Genomic DNA, 19,722 nt, shown 5'->3' on the forward strand with positions numbered 1-19,722 from the left:
ACCATACCAGCCTCCCTCTTGTAACTCATGCATGGTCATAGGTTAAATGATGTGCACTTCCTGGTGTTGATGCCAGGAGGCGCCTATAAAGAGGTCTGATAGAGAGGACTTGCTCAAAGACCGTCAGCCATCTCTGTTTTTTGATTTTTGAAGATTATTAATAGAACGTGATATCTAAATATGATGTTGTTAGTTGCTGTCAGGGTGACCGTCTACTTCTGGTGACCCCATGCACGACAGAACAAAAACCCCACGGAGCACAGTTCTCTGCCTGGCATGGGGTCACCATGAGTTGGAATCACTGCGACAGCTGCTGGTAATACGGGCTGTGGCGCGTTCAAGTCCTGCTTCTTCCCTTTCCTTCAGGTGGACAGTGCAAAGCCCTTCGGTGAGGCTGTTTCAGAGCACCAGTCTCGAAAGGCTAGAAGAAAGTGCAAGTTGTCAGACTTTCCATTTCCAACGAGAAGAGGTACTTAAGTTTCTCCTGAACGTGTGTGTGTGGAAACTTAAGGATCCTACTTCTGAACCTTCTTTCGTTTGAGGAATCACAAGTTGCCTTGGAAACTGGGGGCCTGATTCTCGAGTAGTCTCCAGCTGTGGAGTTGCCAGGGAGGCGAGCCCATGGAGCAGAGTCAGAAGGTCTCCGTTTGAGAGTTCCCCTCGGTATGGAAGGAATGTTCTCAGCAGTGCTGCTAACTGAGGGTGTTGAGGTTCAAGTGGCTCCCTGGCTGGGCTGAAAAAGCAGACAGCAGCTTTACCCTGGTGTGAAACTCCTTGCCAGGCACCACTGAGAGTGAACAAACAAGATAAGCCATTTTCTGGATGGGAATGAGCAGAGGATGGGTGGAGATCAGCAGAGATACACTGGTCTTACAAGGTTCCACGTCAGCAGAGAGGGGAGCCAGGCTCTCTGAAGCAGTTAGGTTAAGGCCGTGGATCTCAGTCCTCCAGGCCTCAGCACCCATTTGCATTCTTAAACATTATGTATTGAGGACCCCGAGGGCTTTTGTTTTGTTTCGGTGAGGAGTTGTGTTCTTTGTGTCGATATGTAACATGTTAGAAATAAAATTGAGACACTTAAAATACACAAGAAAGCCCAAGCACCCATTCCATTAGCTATCGAGGTGGAGACATCATCACACTTTGTGTAATTTCTGGAAAGTTCCATTGTACATTCATGAAAGAATGAGAGTGAAAAGGCAAACTGTGTCTTAGTATTATTACGAGAACAGAGTCTACCTTGGGGATCTCCTGAAAGGGTCTTGGGGACCCCTGGGGAGGTCCCTGGACCACACAGTGAGAGGCACTAGGTTAAGGCATCTCTTGGAGACCATAACCTTGTGGTTGAAATGCATCAACCACATCAATAGGCAGTAAGTTTAACCCTTCCTGGACTTACAGTCCTTAGATAAGGAAGGAATGCTGGTGGTCCATTGCCCTGCCTCCTGGTCAGACTGGACCTGCAGCAGCCCTGACGGCAGGGTTCCCATCTCGGGTGTAAAGGTTTATGCTTTCAAGGGACTTCACAGTCTCACGTAGTCCTTCAAGCTGATGTTCTTGGGTAGTGGTGACAGCTTGGTGGCAGCTGGCTCAGGACCGAGTGCAGGGCTTGAAGCTGAAAGTGTTTCATCACCTCTGACACTTAATGTAAGTTGAAAACCACCCGTGCTGTGCGTATAAAAGCAGCACTGTCCTTCCTGTTACTGTGAAATCAAGCAACGGCCGCATGTGCTTTCCCAGGGAAGACAAGTAGGGCTTAAAGCTGACTCAGTAATGATGGGACTCGGTCACCATATTGGTCTAGGCCCCTGTCCCGTCTTAATCTTGGCAGGTAGAGAGCAGAGGTTCCAGAGAGTGTAGGTTTTTGCAAAAATAAATAAATAAAGCTCCTTGGAAACCCTGTGGGGCAGTTCTACTCTGTCCTGTAGACTCATTATGAGTTGGACTCTACAGTGACAGGGATTCGTTTTGGGTTTCTCCAGCTTGAATGTGCATTCGAATCACCTGGGAATCTTGTCCAACTGCAGATTCTGATTAGGGAGGGCTGGGGTGGGGGCTGGGGTGGGGGCTGGGGTAGGGCCTGGGGTGCGGCCCGGGGCGGGGGTGGGGCCTGGGAGTCTTCCTTTCTAGCAGGGTTCCAGGTGATTTTGCCGCGGTCCATGGCTGGTCCATTGGCACTTTGAGAAGGAAGGGAATGAAGGCAAGCTCCGTTTGAAAGGGGGCGCTCAGAACCAGGACCAAGGGGGCTGCTAGGCCACAGGACAGGTTTGTGGCCACAGCTGTAGAGGGCCTTAGCATGGCTGCTTCCCTGCCAGCTGTGCGTGGGAGATAAAAGAGCCCCTGGACACACACATCTGTCCATGCCCAGGTGATATGAACAGTCTCTTTTACATCTTCTTTCTTACTACCAGGAAACCCTGGCGGCATAGTGGTTAAAAGCCATGGCTGCTAACCAAAAGGTTGGCAGTTTGAATCCACCAGCCGCTCCGTGGAAACCTTATGGGGGAGTTCTCTGTCCTATAGGGTCGCTACTAGTCAGAATTGACTCGATGGCAGCAGTTTTTTTTTTTTTTTGGTTTCTTACTACCAGCGGCCTGGAGGATTCTTGTCCCTGCGTAAGCCACACTCACACTGGGGAAGCTGGGGTGCCTTAGCATAGCCTCTGATTTCAGAGGTTTTTTTTTTTTTTTCAATCTGGAAGCATTCAGTTTAGTCTTGGTTTTGTCTGTGTGTGTTTACTACTTCACTTCCTAGTTAGCTTTACCATTCTCTGGCATCAGGTCTATTTTCTAATTACGATTATCTAGGGCAACCTTAACGATTTACATCTCTGCTGCATTATATTCCTCCAAGCTCTTGCACATTACAGTGTCTCAGTTTAACGTTTGTGTTAAAGAGTTCCCACGTAACTAAGATTCCAGGAGAACCAGGTATTGGGAGTGGCAGAAGAGGCAGAGCACGAGAATTTTCTCAGACCCTCGTTGCCGTCTTCTTGGCTCTGGGCACCTGAGCAAATATTAGTTTTCCTGGGTGCTTAAGGGTCACCGAACTTGTTTCTCTTTAGACTCGCCTTTGCCTTTCCCGTTTCCCTATGTCATTAATATAGTGCTCCCTGTGGACCCAAAAGAGGACAGAAAAACGCATAGTTCGAATTGCTGTGTCTCAAAGGAGATGGAAAAGTGATAGTTTGATTTACAAGGGAGTGTTCAAGTTCTTTAATAATCAATTCCTCATCGTCTCATACTTTTGTGCTGCCGTGGGATAAATGTAACAGCAGTTTTAGGGGCAACTGGTAGCAATGAGTCATTGAAACACCTGTTCTTCTTTCTTCTAGCTTCTTCTCTCGACAGCCTTGCAGCTAACGTCAAGGTAATTTTAGAAATAGCGTTTGTAAAACGATTTATTTCCTGTTCTCTTATGTCGATTATTGTGTTTTTGCCACTCAGTGGTGGAGAGCTACGTTTCTAATTCGTGCTGCTTATGGAGCTGCTATGGCTCAGCTAGCGTTTAAGAGGCGTCCAGGCTGCACTCTCTGTTTCCCTTGGAGGTTGGCTGGTTGGTTCCCCAGACGTAAGCTTTTTACACATGTGGGATGAATCACCAGCGAGGTGTGTGTAGGCCCAATGCCTTCTTTGTTGTCGGTAGTGCGGGTGAGTCAACTTCGACTCAGCGTACACTTATGCACAACAGAAGGAAGTGTTGCCCGGTCCTTCGTCCCCCTCACCATTGCCAGCACGTTCGAGTCCATCGTTGCAGCTAATGTGCCAATCCATCTCCCTGAGAGTCTCCCTCACCCTCGCTGGCCTGCTACGTCAGCAAACATGATGTCCTTCTCTAGGCCCCTCCTAATGACATGTGCAAAGCAAGCAAATTGGACAGTGTTCTGTTGTGATTCATAAGGTTTTCATGGGCTGATTTTCATGGCGCACAGTAGATTGCCAGGCCTTACTTCCTAGTCTGTCTCAGTCTGAAAGCTCTGCTGAAACCTCTCTACCATGGGTGACCCTGCTGGTATCTGAAATACTGATGGCACGGCTTCCAGCATCATAGCGACATGCAAGCCACCGCAGCAAGACAGACTGACAGACAGGTGGTGGGGTACCTACTTTACTAGTAGTGATTTCCACTGCTTTTTCTGTAATCAGGTACCTTTTAACATAGGGGTGGTGAATCACTTAGTTCTTAAACCTTGATTGGTTTGTCAAGGTCAAGGCTCAGACTTAAGTGTTATAACACAAGAAGAGTAGCAAAATGCTGAAATTTGATGAGCGTTTGACTGATGACCAAACGGTTGGCAGTTTGAATCCATCAGCCACTCCTTGGAAACTCTACGGGGCAGTTCTACTCTGTTCTCTAGGGTCGCTATGAGTCGGAATCAACTCAACGGCAACCAGTTTGGCTTTTTGTTTGGTGGGTGGAGATGGGTGATGAGATGTTCACTATGCCAGTCTCTCCACTTTCATGCGTGCTTGGAAATTGCCATAATAAAAAGAATTAAAAAAAAAAAACCCTAAGTGTTATAACACAAAAATATACGTGTGCAAAGAAAATTGAGTAGACTATGCTTTAAGTGTTTTGTTAAAAAAAAGAAAAAGGTATCTTTCCTAAACCAAATAATCCCCAAACCTCAAAAATCAGAGCTCAGAGTATGGGTCTCTTCAGCTTGTTAATAAACGCCAAACATTCAGAATTTGGTTGTGTGATCTTGCTTGTCTTTTCTTGGCTTGGACTTACAAGAATGTCTCCAGGCTTCTCTATGCCCTTTTTTTATTTGCAGGAGATCTCTGGGGCAGATAGTCTGTCATCTTGCCCCTAATCTCTTCCTCCTCCCAACCCACTTCCCAACTTTCAATTAAGCAAACAAAACAAAACTGCCACTAAAGACGAATGCACGTTGTCACTCAGGTTATCAAAGAGCCAGATGAGCGGATTGTTCTCAGGAACGACTCACTGTCACCTTTAGATTCCAGTAAGTTTGGAAAGCCCTCGCCCAGTTACAGTAACCAAGGGGATGCCGACTTCCACCGGAAAACTTCGTTTGCCACCTCCCAGCATTCCAGGTCACCCAGCCCGCTTCTGGATCAGCCCCTTCTCCGAGAAAGGTTAGCAGCGAGCACCTGTCTTTGCCTGCAGAACGCATGGTAGTGTGGCCGGAGTAAAGCCAGGTCACTTCTTGTGTTTGCTTTCTTAGGGATATTCAGTTTGGGATGCCTTGGTATGAAAACATGATTATTGCTTTTAAAATTTGTTGAAAAGTCAGAGATGAGCCTTTCCTTTGCCTCTGGAAGGCCTATTTCAGGATCCGTTAGTTGAAAACAAGACAGACAACTGACTTTGGCACACGAAACCGGTTGCTGTCGAGTTGACCCTGACTCATGGTGACCTCTTGTGTGCCAGAGCAGAACAGTGCTCCATAGGGTTTTCAGTGTCTGGCTTTTCAGAAGTAGGTCACCAGGCCTTTCTTCTGAGGTGCCTCTGGGTGGACTCAGATCTCCAGCCTTTTGATTTCCAGCTTAGCAAGTTAACCGTTGGCACCACCCTTGGAGTTCCCGGTAAAAAGTGAGTCTAAACTGTTTGCACCAGCCAGGGACTCCAGCTTTTGCATAAAAAACCAAACCCACTGCCGTTGAGTCGATTTTGACTCCTAGTGACCCTGCAGGACAGAGCAGAACCGCCCCCTACGGCTTCCAAGGCTGTAATCTTTGTGGAAGCAGACAGCCACATCTTCCTCCTGTGGCTTCCAAGGCTGTAATCTTTGTGGAAGCAGACAGCCACATCTTCCTCCTGTGGCTTCCAAGGCTGTAATCTTTGTGGAAGCAGACAGCCACATCTTCCTCCTGTGGCTTCCAAGGCTGTAATCTTTGTGGAAGCAGACAGCCACATCTTCCTCCTGTTCAGCGGCTGGTGGGTTCAAACTGCCGACCTTTCAGTTAGCAGCCGAGCGCTCAACCACTGCACTGCATAGATACTATCTATTTTAAGAAGGCCTAGCGATCCACTTTGGAAAACTCAACCACTAAGAAACCCTGGGGAGCACAGTTCTACCCTGACACACGCGGGGTCACCGTGAGTTGGAGTCGACTCCGTGGCACCTGGTTTAACGTTGGCATAGATACTATTTACCCACCCATTTTTAATCTGTCGCACATTTAAACAAATAAAGCTTTTGATTTCCTTAGTATAAAAGTGCTCACTATAGAAAGTTTGGAAATTACAGGAAAACAAGGCGTGAAAAAAATCACCCGTAGTTTTTTTGTAGTCCTACAACCCAGAGACAAACATTATTAACATGTAGGTGTATTTTCCTTCTCTTTTTCTAGATATGGTTTTCCCCATTTGTTTACGTTATCGTCACAATAAAAAACATGTTTGCGTGTGTCTTGAGGGCGGGCCAGAGATCGAGAGCAGAAACTTTTTTTTTTAACCAAACTACATACTCCAGTCAGGTGACCAACTAACCTGGTTTGCCTGGGACGACCCCTATTTTAAGGAGCCCTGGTGGTGCTGTGGTTCAACACTTGGCTGCTAGCTGAAAGGCAGGCGGTTTGAACCTACCAGATGCTCCTTGGGAGGAAGATGTGGCAATCTGCTTCCATAAAGATTACAGCCTTGGAAACCCTATGGGGCAGTTCTGCTCTGTCCTGTAGGGTCACTATGAGTCAGAATCAACTCGACATCACTGGGTTTGGCTTGTTCCTATTTTAGCCCTGAAAAGTCCTGTATCCTGGCAAACCCCCAGTCTTGGGCAAACCAGGATGGTTGGTCACCATAACTCGAGAAAGTGCCACCAAAGGTGATGTTTTAAGACAGCTGCTGTGAATGAAGGATATGACTGCCTTTCTCTGCATTACTTCTGATGAGAATAAGAAGAGAAATCCCCACATCAGAATCACACAACTGTTCATAAAGAGACTCCTGGAGAAGTATATTCCGGAACAAATGTGGCCCTGAAATTTCCAAGGAGTGGATAGCAGGTGTGAGGTAGACTAAGAAAGTGGTAGTCTGCTCAGAAGTGATAGAATAGCTTGATATTAAAATGTTTTAATCATGGACTTGAGAAAATCAAATCAAATATTTTAATAAAATCTATTAACATATGGGGAGTTCATTACTTGTGATATTGGAAGAAAACCACAGATAAAAAGCAGACAATGAGAAATTGTTAAATTCAGCCTTGGTCCACAGAGGCAGGTAGTTGGGGACACATTTATGCCTCTCTGTGCCTGACCCCATTCCTTCCCCTCTTCTCTGTTGTCACCAGCCTAGAACCCAGCAGGTTGGCAAAGTGGAGGTGGGGGCAGGGCCGGGATTAGCCTGGATTTAAAAACTATAGAGAATTGATTTTTTAAACAAGGAGTAGAAAGAACCTCCAATGGATGTGAGGAGACTTCCATCTGTTTCTAAGTGTTAGGTGATTGCACACAAATACTCCACTTCTGTAGATCTTAGTCTTCTCATCTGTAAAATGGGGAGATGGTCTTGGATGTGGCAACCAAAGCTCTATCCTCTTACACTACAAAAGACGTCTCTGCTGCCAGACTGGGAAAGCCCATGGCTTCTGCCCACGAGCCTTCTGTACAGGTTGTCGTTATTTTCAGGTGCCCTCAGGTTAGCTCCGACTCCGAGTTACCCTGTGCACAACAGAAGGAGGCATCGCTGGGCCCTGCGCCACGCTCACAATTGTGCTGTGTTTGAGCCCATGGTTGCAGCCACTGTATCAGTCCATCTCATTGAGGGTCTTCCTCTTTTTTTGCTGACCCTCTACTTTACCAAGCGTGATGACCTTCTCCAGGGACTGGTCCCTCCTGATAAAAAAAACAAAAAAAAACAAAGTCTTGCTGTCATTGCTTCTAAGGAGCACTCTGGCTGTACTTCTTCCAAGACAGATTTGTTCATTCTTCTGGCAGTCCACGGTATATTCAGTATTCTTTGCCAACACCGTAATTCAAAGGCATCAATTCTTCTTTGGTCTTCCTTATTCATCGTCCAGCTTCCACATGCATATGAGGTGATTGAAAATACCATGGCTTTTTTTTTTGGGTCAGGCGCACCTTAGTCTTCAAGGTGACATCTTGCTTTTTAACCCTTTAAATAGGTCCTTTGGAGCAGATTTGCCCCATGCGTATGTCATTTGATTTCTTGACTGCAGCTTCCAAGGGCACTGATTGTGGATCCAAGTAAAATGCAGCTGTATGTTTTCATTTTGAGTCTTGCTACATCAGCAAATAAAGGTTTTGAAAGCTTGACTCCACCCACATCACTAACGCCAAGTCTACTTTGAGGAGCCAGTCTTCCCCAGTTGTATTTTGAGTGCCTTCCAACCTGAGGGGTTCATCCTGTGGCACTATATCAGATGATTTTCCGCTGCCATTCATAAGGCTTTCACTGGCCAGCTTTTTCAGATGTAGACCACCAGGCTCTTCTTCCTAGTCTGTCTTAGTCTGGAAGCTCAGCTGAAACTTGTCCTCATGGGTGACCCTGCTGGTATTTGGATACCGGTGGCATAGCTTTCAGCATCACAGCAACATGCAAGCTACCACAGTATGACAAACTGACGGACAACCCATTAATAGAAGTACAGTTAAAAGCAATTCCACTCCTAGGTAGATACCCAGAGGACTTGAAAGCAGGGACCCAGCAGATACTCGTTCACTAATGTTCATTGCAGCGTTAGTCACGAGAGCCAAATGAGTTGTTTTCCTGGGGGTGGTAATAGGCTTGTGTAGATCCAGTTGTACTCTTGGTCTCATCTCCCTGGAAACTGGTGGGACATGCTTGTTACAGCATGAGCCAGGATGGGTGGCCTGGGAGCAGGCCTAGGACTGAGCAGCGGCACAGTTGCATCGGAGGTCATTGGTGTGGTGCCCCAGAATGACAAGTGGATTACTGAAATGTCCCCATCATTTCCAGCGTTTATTGTACATTCATTGAAGAGAATGATTTCATTCGAATGCTTGAATTCTTTAGGCATTTTTAGAAAACAGTGCCCATGCTTTTCCTTATCAAATTGCTGTGGACATTTTTCGCTTCGTTATACTGCAGAATTTAGAGTTTGGTACTCCCCCAGCCCCGTATGGAGCCCTGGTGGTGCAGTGGTTAAGAGCTATGGCTGCTAACGGTAAAGGTCAGCAGTCTGAATCCACCAGCTGCTCCCTGGAAACTGAGTGGGGCAGTTCTGCTCTGTCCTGTGGGGTTGCTATGAGTTGGAATCGACTCAATGATAACAGGTTTGTTTTTTGGATTTTTCCACCCTGAATATGAATGGATGAATTTATTCATTCATTCACTCACACAACAGATGTTTATTGAATATTTTATTGTGATATTTAATACCTACTAGACCGTGGGATGAGCTATTAAGCAAAAAGGCACAGTCCCTGCCCTCATGAAAATTTCAGACTAGGAGTAAGACAGATATTAACCAAATAATGACAAAACATCCACTGGGGGAAGTCCTCTGAATGAGGGGTGAGTGGAACTCCAGGTGCAGATGACGAGGACGTTGACCTCCTCTCCAGGAGGGGGATCAGGAAGAAGTTTCCTGAGAAATCCCCATTTGTACTGCCGTCTGAAGGGTGGGTAGGGTTTATAAAGGAGGGACAGGGATTGTGGGTGGCAGTGTTCTGGACAGAGGGAACAGTATTGGCAAAATCCTTATTAAGAAAAAACAACCAAACCAGTTGCTGTCATGTCAGTTCTGACTCATGACGACCCCTTGTATGTCAGAGTAGAACTCTGCTCCATAGGTCTTTCAATGGCTGAATTTTCTAAAGTTGATTGCCTTATAGAAGGGAGAAAATGCTTGGTGTTTGAGGAGCTGAAAGGCACTGTAAGACCAGTGGTTAAGTTGGGTCTGGGTTGCCTAAAATATAATCCCTGTAAACCTGTTGCCATCGAGTCGATTCTGACTCGTAGCGACCTTATAGGATGGAGTAGAGCTGCCCCCTATGGTTTCCAAGGAGTGGCTGATGGATTTGAACTGCCGATCTCTTGGTTAGCAGCCGAGCTCTTAACCATTACGCTACCAGGGCTCTGTAATCTCTGTAGTGGAAGATAATTGGGATTAAATTTTGAATTCAGTTTTCTAGGTTACATTTTTAAAAGTTACAGCAGCATTTGTTCATTAGAGAAACACATGAAAAGCACGGTAAAAGGAAGAAAAAAAAATCACTCATAGCCACATACCTAAACTAAACTAAGCCATCCTTAATGTCTTGATTGTTTTCATTTCCCATCGTTTTCCTGTGAGAAGGAATGAGAAAGACATTGAAATCACAGTGTGTGCCATTTTGCTTGTTGCTGTTTTTTCTTACTATTAAGTTGTTATGAATATCAACACATGCTGTTATATGCCCTAAGGAAGCACCCTGTTTAGCAGCTGCATCACACTCCATCCCGTTCACTCTGTTGGTCAGGTTCCACCCTAGCTTTCAATCCCTGTGGAAGAAGATCCATGAGAGGGTGTGCAGTCTTCTGACATCCCACAGAGCTCAGCAGCCAAACCAAACCAAGGTGAGGGCTTCGGATCAAACGCGAACTTTGCTGGCGAAATACTCACGGGAACTGGGACTTACAGGCTAGTGGGGAAGGCAGCCATTAATCATGTAACCAGACAAGTAAAATGGGAATGGTTACAAATGACGGTGCGTGGTGTCCTGAGAGGGTATGATTGGGGTATTTGACTTAGTCGAGAGTCAGGGCAGGCGTTCCTGAGGAAGAGATGGTCGGACTGAGGCTGAAGGATGAAGAGCAGGTGCTTGAGGGCAGAGCAAGCCTCCAGCGGGAGTCCTGCGGAGGGAGAGAGCGTGGTCATCTTAGTTTGCCAGTGCTGCTGCAGAAATACCCCAAACGGGTGGCTTTAAAGAACAGAAATGTATTTTCTCACAGTTCTGGAGGCTAAAGTCCAAGCAGGGTCTCAGTTGTGTCAGTTTCTTCTGTTAGCCTCCCCCTGGTTTCTGGAGTCTGCTGACATTTCTTGGCTTGTTGATGAGCCTCACATGACATTCATCTTACCCCTGTGTGCGTCTCCATGTCTGTTCTGGTCTTTCTGTAACTCAAAAGTGATTAGGTTTGGGATCCACTCTGCTCGGGCATGACTTCATTTACGAACTGTTATGAATTGAATTGTGTCCCCCCCTCAAATATGTATCAGTTTGGCTAGGCTGTAATTCCCAGTGTTGTGTGATTGTCCATCATTTTGCCATCTCATGTGATTTTCCTGTGTGTTGTAAATCCTACCTTTGATGTTAATGAGGCCAAATTAGAGGCAGTTATGTTAATGAGGCAGGACTCCATCTACAAGATTAGGTTGTGTATTAAATCAATCTCTTTTGAGATATACAAGAGAGAAGCGAGCAGAGAGATGGCGACCGCATACCACCAAGAAAGTAGTGCTAGGAAAAGAGCGTGTCCTTTGGACCCAGGTTCCCTCAGCTGAGAAGCTCCTAGTCCAGGGCAAGATTGATGACAAGGACCTTCCTCCAGAGCCAACACAGTGAGAAAGCCTTCCCCTGGAGCTGATGCACTGAATTTGGACTTCTAACCCACTGGCTGTGAGAAAGTGAACTTCTGCCGAGGCCATCCACTGGTAGTATTTCTGTTACGGCAGCACTAGATAATTAAGACCCAAACCACAGAAAACTGGTGTTGCCAGACAGAATCACATCTACAGGCCCAGGAACTAGGTCTTCAGTACATATTTTGGGGGGACACAATTCAGTCCATAACAACCGTGCTTTCAAAGGGCTGAGCAAGGACAGTCTCACTGGCCCTCAGCACCTTTTCTGTTTGTTACACACAGGAACCCCTGTCCAGAGAAGGGCTCAGCTGTGCTTGTGATTTGTTTAAGGCCACAATATGGAAGAATGTTTTTCTAAAATTTAATAAAGTGTTTTTGACTGTTCGACTTTTATAAGGGTGGGGAAGTGTTCTATAGGGTGTACCGTAGATAGGTATACCCAGTACTTTGAGTCTATTGCAGACGTACAGCAATTAGCCAAGTGACCTTTCACCACTTCAAAAGAATTCCAAAGAAGGATTAACCAAGAGTGCTCCTAGCGGCTGGGTTCAGCCATACCATGGAGTCGAGTCGGTCACCTTGACTTATTTAAAGGCTGACAGCCTAGATTTACAGAAGGACACAAATGAATAAATTGATTGCCCTAACTGTGGGGGTGGTGAACTATTTTACTTTGTCTTTTCAAAGTTGTAGGCTTTGTCTTGTTAATTCCCAATCTTTTCAAGTAATGGAATCCCTTTAAAATGTTAAAAAAAAAAAAAGTGTCGATATACATATATATATAGCGAACTCCACAAACACAGCATAGATGGGATTCATGGGTCTCTTACATGCAAAACTACACATCTGAGTGTCATTGGTCTCTATTACATCACCAGTAATGTCATTGCTGGATTTGTGTTTGTTACAGAAAGATCCTACCTCTGAAGAAAATTCTAACCTTGACAGGCAAGGCTACCCTCGGAAGGAATACCCACTGCATGAGCAGAGATATTTTTAAACTGCTGCCTTAGGTAAGTAAGCAGCTTCAGTGTTTCTTCTCCATTAGCTGCGGTGGAGTCAGCCCCGACTCCTGGCGACCCTGTGCACAACCGAATGAAACGCTGCTCGGTCCCGCGCCATCCCCGTGATGGGTTGCGGATCAGACCATGATCCATAGGGTTTTCATTTGCTGATTTTTGGAAGTAGATTGCCAGGCTTTTTGGCTCTTCAGCATACAGGCAGTCCCCAGATTAGCAAGAGTTCCGTTCCTAAGTCTGTCTTTAAGTCGAATTCGTCCGTAAGTTGGAACAATTTGGTACGGTTTATATCTAACGTCAGTTAGTCGAATGTTTGACTTTAGTGTACCTTTCTATGCATAAAAAACATTGAAGCAACATTTCCAGAGACACTAAAACATCCTTAAGATAATAATATAGTAGTAATAATAATAATATTTTGATGTTGTCACAAAGCAGTGCCTGTTTGTTATTATGAACCACTGCATGTACCTCCAATTTTTAATATAGGATTTACGGGGGTTGGTTCATAACTACGGGCTGTACATAAGTCGGACATTTGGAACCCAGGGACTGCCTGTACTTGAGGGTCCAGGGCCCGAGAGCCCTTGCCTGGCTTGGATCAGACCTATTTTTCTTTCCTTGTCTTCCACCTAGTACAGTTGTGTAGATGGTGCACTGCCCAAGTTTGGGCCTTGCACTGTTGTCTGTGTGAATGGCACTCTCTGGAGCTGAGCAGAGCAGAGCCTAACCTTCAGGCAGAGGCCCTGACAATTGCATAAATGTTTGAATTCCCTGAGCAAAGGCCCAGCCCTCCGAGTCTCCTTCTTGCAGCTGCTTTTTTTTCCTCTCAAGCTCAGAACAGCTCCTTACCTTCTTTTGGTTTCAGTTGGAAAGCAGTGATTCACTCCTTACTGTGCAAAGGAAACCCTAGGGGGCCTCTCTCAAATTTCAAAGTCTTATTTTTTTCTAGATAAAATTTGGATTTCCTTCATCTTGCCATCCCTCCTGACTTAATTTTGCCACATATTCTGGTTTATGTAGAAGGAGAAATGGCAAACCACATATTCTGGTTTATGTAGAAGGAGAAAGGGTAACTCAGTGGGCCCATCCCTGTTAAGTCTTTGCCCTTTGAGCTGCCCTGATGGTCACACGTGTAAGTCCAGTCGAGGCCTGTGTCTCTTCCCTCTTCAAATGTTAAGGTCCCTAAGAGCTGGGCCACCTCTGAAGATGACGTAGCCCCTATCCAGGCTGAGAGTTTGTTGACTGTTGACGGCCGTACTGTGGGATGTCGTCTCTCGGGTATTCTTTCTCTTCCTAACCCAGGACCAGAATAACAATACAAAAACTAAACAAAACCCCGTAGTTGTTGTTGAGTTGATTCTGACTCCCGGTGACCCCAAGTGTGTCAGAGCAGAACTGTGCTCCATAAGGTTTTCAGTGGCTGATTTTTTGGAAGTAGATTACCAGGCCTTTCTTCCAAGGTGTGTCTAGGCGGAGTCAAACCTCCAGCTATTGTATTAGCAGCTGAGTGTGTTAACTGCACTGACCAGGGACTTCCTAACACTTCATGTGTATTTAATGAGGTCTAGCTACTTCACATGTATTAAATGAGTTAATATTTAATCTTCACAACAACTTCATGAGGCATTTATTCCATTTTGCAGATAGGGAAACTGAGCCACAGAGAGGAGAAGTACATTGCCCAAGGTGACATGCCTAGTGAATGGTAGAGATGGCAGTATGAACCCAGGTAGTCTGACTCCTGTGAGGATGGCATAGGACCAGGCAGTCTTTCGTTCTGTTGTGCATGGGATCTCTATGAGCGGGAACTGACTTGACAGCACTTAACAACAAACAACAGCAGCAAGAAGTCTGGCCCCAGAGACCATATTGATAACCCTGACACCATCTTGCCTCTCCATGCCTGGAGTGTGTGATGCAATAACCCTGGGGAGAGAAGAGCAGGTATGCAGAGGCGAGCCCCTTGGAAGTGGAGCAGTCAGTGGGCACTACCCTGGAATGGCTCCAGCTGGGATCTGGTAGTTTGGACTGTGTAGGCCCTCTTTCCAGCGACATAAAATAATTGAGTCATTTCAATGATAAAGGAGTGTGGGATGACCTGCGAAGGCTTCGTGGTAGTCAGCCTCCTGAAACTCTGGTTTGAGGGTCATTCGTGCTTTTGGGCACAGTCACCTGCCCTCGGGGCTGGCTGGGACTCCCCACCATCAGCACAGAGGAATGTGGATGACAGCTCAGTAATTGCCCATTTTGCAGGATTCTACCTAGAACGTTCTGCTTGGTAGATGAAAGGGCGGATTCTGGGCCACTTAATCTCTGGTTGCCAAAACAGTCATCTAGGCATTTATTAGGTGGTTACAGGGAACACAGCCCACATAATTGCCACTTTGGGAACAGGGCCCACATAATTACCAAATGCCAAATTGCGTTGACTTTCAGCATGGGTAATGTGAAGTTACATAAAACCCTGAGGCAGTGATGTGATGGGATAGAGAGAATATAAGAAAAGGAATCAGTAAATCCTGACTTACAAATTGGTTTCCTAGACAGCAAGGGTCCTCAACCAGTGGCTGGGAATTTGCTGGCCAGCCTTCCCTGGAGCCCTTCATACCACCCTCCCCTACTCTCCGCTTCTGCGTCACAGATTCCTGGTGAGGCAGTGGTCCTGGGGGCTGAGTTAATGAAGGTTCTTGTGATTGTAGGAAACCCCAGGGAAAGTTATGAGCCTTAAGCAAACAGGGCATTTATTGGAAAGATGCTGAGGAGTTGAGTGAATCAGGGAAGATCCAAACAGTCAGGTTTGGACAGAGTGAGTCCTGGAGCCACTCTGGGGACATAGGAGCTCTTAGACCTTCTCTGTAGAGACTGCAGGTATTACAGCTCATGTTCCAACATCTTTCCAGCTTTGTGTGGAAGTTGGAAATGTCTCACATTCCCAGGAGAGAGAATCCAATTGGTCTTTTACCTCCATATTTTTTTTTCAGTCTATTGATACTTCCCCCTCCACTAAATTTTTTAAATGAAAAAATTTAAACATACAGAAAACTCAGAATTTTACAATGAATGCAAATATACCTACCACCTAGATGCTACACTCAACTATACTTGTTTTATCATACATCTATCCATCTCACCATCTATCCACCCACCCACACACCCACCCACCTGTCCGTCCGCCTGCCCCCCGTCCGTCCGTCTGTCCGTCCACCTGTCCATCCACCCACCCACTCACCCATCGATCCATCCACTTATCCATCTGCCCACCCTCTCATCCACCCACCCTCCCATCCACCCACCCACCTACCCACCTATCCATCCATCCACCCATCGACCTGTCCACCCATCCATCCTTTCATCCACCTATCCATCCTTTCACCCACCTATCCATCCTTTCATACACCTATCCACCCACCCAGCCATTCATCCATCCGTCTGTCCGTCCATCCATTTTTATTTTTTGATGCATTTCAAAATGAGATGCAGACATCAATACATTTTCCTCCAGAAATTCAACATGCATATATATCATTGACTAATAGTTCAATAAATATGTTTTATTCTTTTGATATACAACTTATATACAGTGAAATGCACAGATTTGTTCATGAGTTCCAATAAATGCACGCATCTGTACACTCAGACTCCTCTTGAGATACAGAACATTACCACCACCCTAGGAAGTTTCTTTATGGCCCTTCCCAGTAAATCAAAACTTCCACCCCTGCTCCCTCAGAGGGAACCATTGTTTTGATTATTTTCCACCACACTGTAATTTTGCCTATTCCAGGGTGTTATGTATGCTTTAGAAATTCATTCATGTTGCTGCCTGCATCAGTAATTTACTTCTTCATATTGCTGGCTAGTATTTCTTTGCATTTGTATACCAGAGTTTGTTTGTTCCTTCTCTATCGGTAGATACCTGGGCTGCTTCCAGTTTTGGGGTCTTAATAATAAAGCTGCTGTGAATATTTGTTTACAAGTCTTTATTTGGGCGCATACTTTCACTTCTCTTGTGTAAATACCTAGAAGTGGGATTGCTGGGTCAGAGGATAAACCAAAAAAACCTGCTTCCGTCGAGTTGATTCTGACTCACAGCAACCCTGTAGGACAGTAGAACTGCCACATAGGGTTTCCAAGGAGAGGCTGGTGGATTTGAACTGCTGACCTTTTGGTTCACAGCTGAGCTCTCGATCACGGCGCCACCAGGGCTCCAGAGGTTAGGTGTATGTTTAGTTTCATAGGAAAGGGCCACCCATTTTCCCAGAGTGGTTGTGCCATTTTATATACCCACCAGCCATGGATAAGTGTTGCAGTCGCTTCACACGCTTGCCTGATTGGTCTTCATAACATTGAGGTGATTTCAGGTACAAATAATAAAAAGCCAATAAGAAGCTGCTTAACAATAGATTGGTATTAGCTATTACACTACGAAGTCTGGCAGCAGGACCGGTCCAGGTGGATTTATTTAGCAGGCGACAACATCAGTGACCCAGATGGCTTCCATCTCTCCACCTGCCTTCCTTGTCTCCATGTTTCACAGTTCCACTCAGTAGCACTCAGCAGTTTTTGAGCATTTGCTGTGTGCCAAGGGCTGTACCAACTCCTCACAATAACACTAGGTGGCGGATACTCTGATTATCATCCCCTGATAGAATACAAGAGGAGCCCTGGTAGTGCAGTGGTTAAGCACTTGGCTGCTAACTGAAAGGTCAGCAGTTGAAAACCACCAGCTGCTCTGTGGGAGAAAGATGTGACAGTCTGCTTCCGTAAAGATTTACAGCCTTAGAAACCCTATGGGGCAGTTCTCCTGTATCCTATAGGGCTAGTATGAGTCAGAATCGACTCGATGGCAGTGGGTTTGGGTTTTGGTTTGGGTATTACACAGGAGCCCTGGTGGTGCAGTGGTTAAATGCTCAGCTGCTAACCAGAAGGTCAGTGGTTCGAATCCACCAGGCGCTCCATGGGAGCAAGATGTGGCAGTCTGCTTCCGTATAAATTTATAGCCTTGGAAACCCTGTGGGGCAGTTCTACTTTGTCCTGTAGGGTTGCTATGAGTCAGAATCGACTCAACAGTGATGGTTTTGGTTTTGGTTTGGATAGTAAATAAAAGAAGTCATGTGACTTCTCGAAGGCCACAGAGCTGCTTTGGCCCACTAGCCTTACCATGGTCCCATTCTAGGAGGAGGGGCTCAGAGACCAAGTGATCCAAGGTAGAGCCGCATATGGAGGTTATGTCAGTATAAAATCATCGTTTCCACCTTTGTGTACTTGGTCATGTTGATTGTTTGCCTTTTTCTCACACCATATGCAGGATGTGATGTTTCAAATTTTGCGGGAAAACGAATGTGGATGGAAGCTGAAGGAGGATCGTAAAGAACCCACCGATGGAGTCACTGACATACCCTTAGGGAAAGGAACAACCGTTTTTGTTATCTGTGTCAAACCACTGGTACCTAACCCCTTCTAAATCCAACCTTGTACTCAGTCTTTTGTACCCAGGTAAGAGCTGTTGATTAAAGTACTTGCTGTTTCGGGCTCAGGTTTGGTGTCAGGCTGGAACGTTTGTTTGAACTCGTGTGCTTGTTTTGAGCGTGAAGAAGAAAATAACAGGGGTTGGGCGGCAGATGGGTTTTCATCTGAATAGCGTTTCTTAGAATTCTAACGAAAATGTCAAGATGCCTTTTTAGGTGTTCTTCACTGTTGGCAGTGGATATGTTCATGAGAAGTTTTGGGTGTTTGCTTGTTTTTTAAAATCAGTTTACATTTCACACAAGCTAGAGGGAGCCGCCATTTAAAGGAATGCCTTGATGAGGTCTTCGGGAGAGGCCTGTCAGCCTGATGTTCTCTTCTTGGTAAATCTGTTTTTTGGGTTTCTTTGGTTTTGAGTGTCAGGCTTAATCGACATGAAGTCCACTGAAACCCTAGGAAAAGGGAGCTTTACAGCTGGAGAATTCAGGCCTTATTAAATTTATATGGTACAGGTTGGATTTCAATAATAACAGTAATAAGAGGAGGCCAGTTTCTTTGGACTGTGGTTTAAACTACAAAATAGTTCTCCTTCTGTCGCCTACCCCTCCCTTTTTCCAGTAATCCTTAATGAATTTATCTGAGGAACAAAACTTCTTCAAATATTTCTCTAAAAAAAAAAAACAAACCATTGCTGTTCAGTCCATTCCAACTCACAGTGACTCTATAAGACAGATTAGAACTGCCTCATAGGGTTTCCAAGGAGCGGCTGGTGGATTCGAACTGCCAACGTTTTGGTTAGCAGCCTGGGCTCTTAACCACTGCACCACCAGGGCTCCAATATTTCTCTAAAAGGACTATTTTAAGTAAATAGGCTCTGCAAGTATGACTGTCAAAACCAGATATTAAATGAGCGAGGTGGTTTTATGAGGGAGGGTGGAGGGGAAGAGGATGGTGTGACAGGTGGGTGAAGGGTCACGTTTGTCTTCATGGGCACAGACCCAGAGAGGAGGGGGCCTGAAAATGGAAACCTTTGTCCTTTTTCATAGTATACATACTTTAGCATTTTCTTCTACCATATTCTAAAACCCTTTTGGTTTTTAAAATTTTCAGTGAGAGCCAAGTTTTTTTTTTTTCTCACTTTGACCTCAGGAATTGGTTCAATTAGGTAAATTAGGAAAACAAAATAAAAAATTCAAGCAGAAAAGGCTCCAAAACCAAAACTTACCGTTTTCTCAGAATTTGAGCCAAATAAAGATACATTTCCAAGCATTTTACCTTTGGAAGGAAGACAGTAAGCTTGAATGACATGGGCTTACCTGGAATAACGTGTGGCTATGTGGAGACCTGGTGGTGTAGTGGTTAACAGCTCAGGCTGCTAACCAAAAGGTCAGCAGTTCGAATCCACCAGCTGCTCCTTGGAAACCCTATGTGGCGGTTCTACACTGTCCAGTAGGGTCACTATGAGTTGGAATGGACTCAACGGCAAAGAGCTTACGTGTCATGGTTGAGGGATAGAATTCTTGCCTTCCGTGCAAGAGTCCCAGGTTCTGTGCCCAGCCAGTGCACCTCATGCTTAGCCACCACCATCTGTCAGCGGAGGCTTGCATGTTGCTGAACAGTTTCAGGGGAGCGTCCAGAGTGAGACGGACTAGGAAGAAAGGCCTGGCGACCCACTTCTGAAAACCAGCCAGTGAAAACTCCAGGAGTCACGATGGT

General features: G+C 45.7%; 1 protein-coding gene across 12 annotated transcripts in view; it reads left to right on the forward strand.

Moving 5' to 3' along the window:
* SPATA6L (spermatogenesis associated 6 like) overlaps window positions 1-18,195 on the forward strand; it is a 63,631-nt gene extending 45,436 nt beyond the window's left edge. For 5 of the 12 annotated variants that reach the window (XM_049895283.1, XM_049895284.1, XM_049895281.1 and 2 more), the window contains 6 exons: window positions 367-469; window positions 3,335-3,369; window positions 4,906-5,102; window positions 10,416-10,512; window positions 12,429-12,531; window positions 17,849-18,195. In XM_049895283.1, coding sequence (XP_049751240.1) covers window positions 367-469; window positions 3,335-3,369; window positions 4,906-5,102; window positions 10,416-10,512; window positions 12,429-12,518 — 522 coding nt within the window. In that variant the 3' untranslated portion in view covers window positions 12,519-12,531; window positions 17,849-18,195. Of the gene's footprint in view, window positions 1-366; window positions 470-542; window positions 664-3,334; window positions 3,370-4,777; window positions 5,103-10,415; window positions 10,513-12,428; window positions 12,532-17,848 lie in introns of those variants that run through there. The other 7 variants (XM_049895282.1, XM_049895280.1, XM_049895285.1 and 4 more) reach the window with 7 other exon arrangements.
* The last annotated feature ends 1,527 nt before the right edge of the window (window positions 18,196-19,722 follow it).

Source organism: Elephas maximus, chromosome 9 (assembly GCF_024166365.1).
Source record: "Elephas maximus indicus isolate mEleMax1 chromosome 9, mEleMax1 primary haplotype, whole genome shotgun sequence".
Classification (NCBI taxonomy): domain Eukaryota; kingdom Metazoa; phylum Chordata; class Mammalia; order Proboscidea; family Elephantidae; genus Elephas; species Elephas maximus.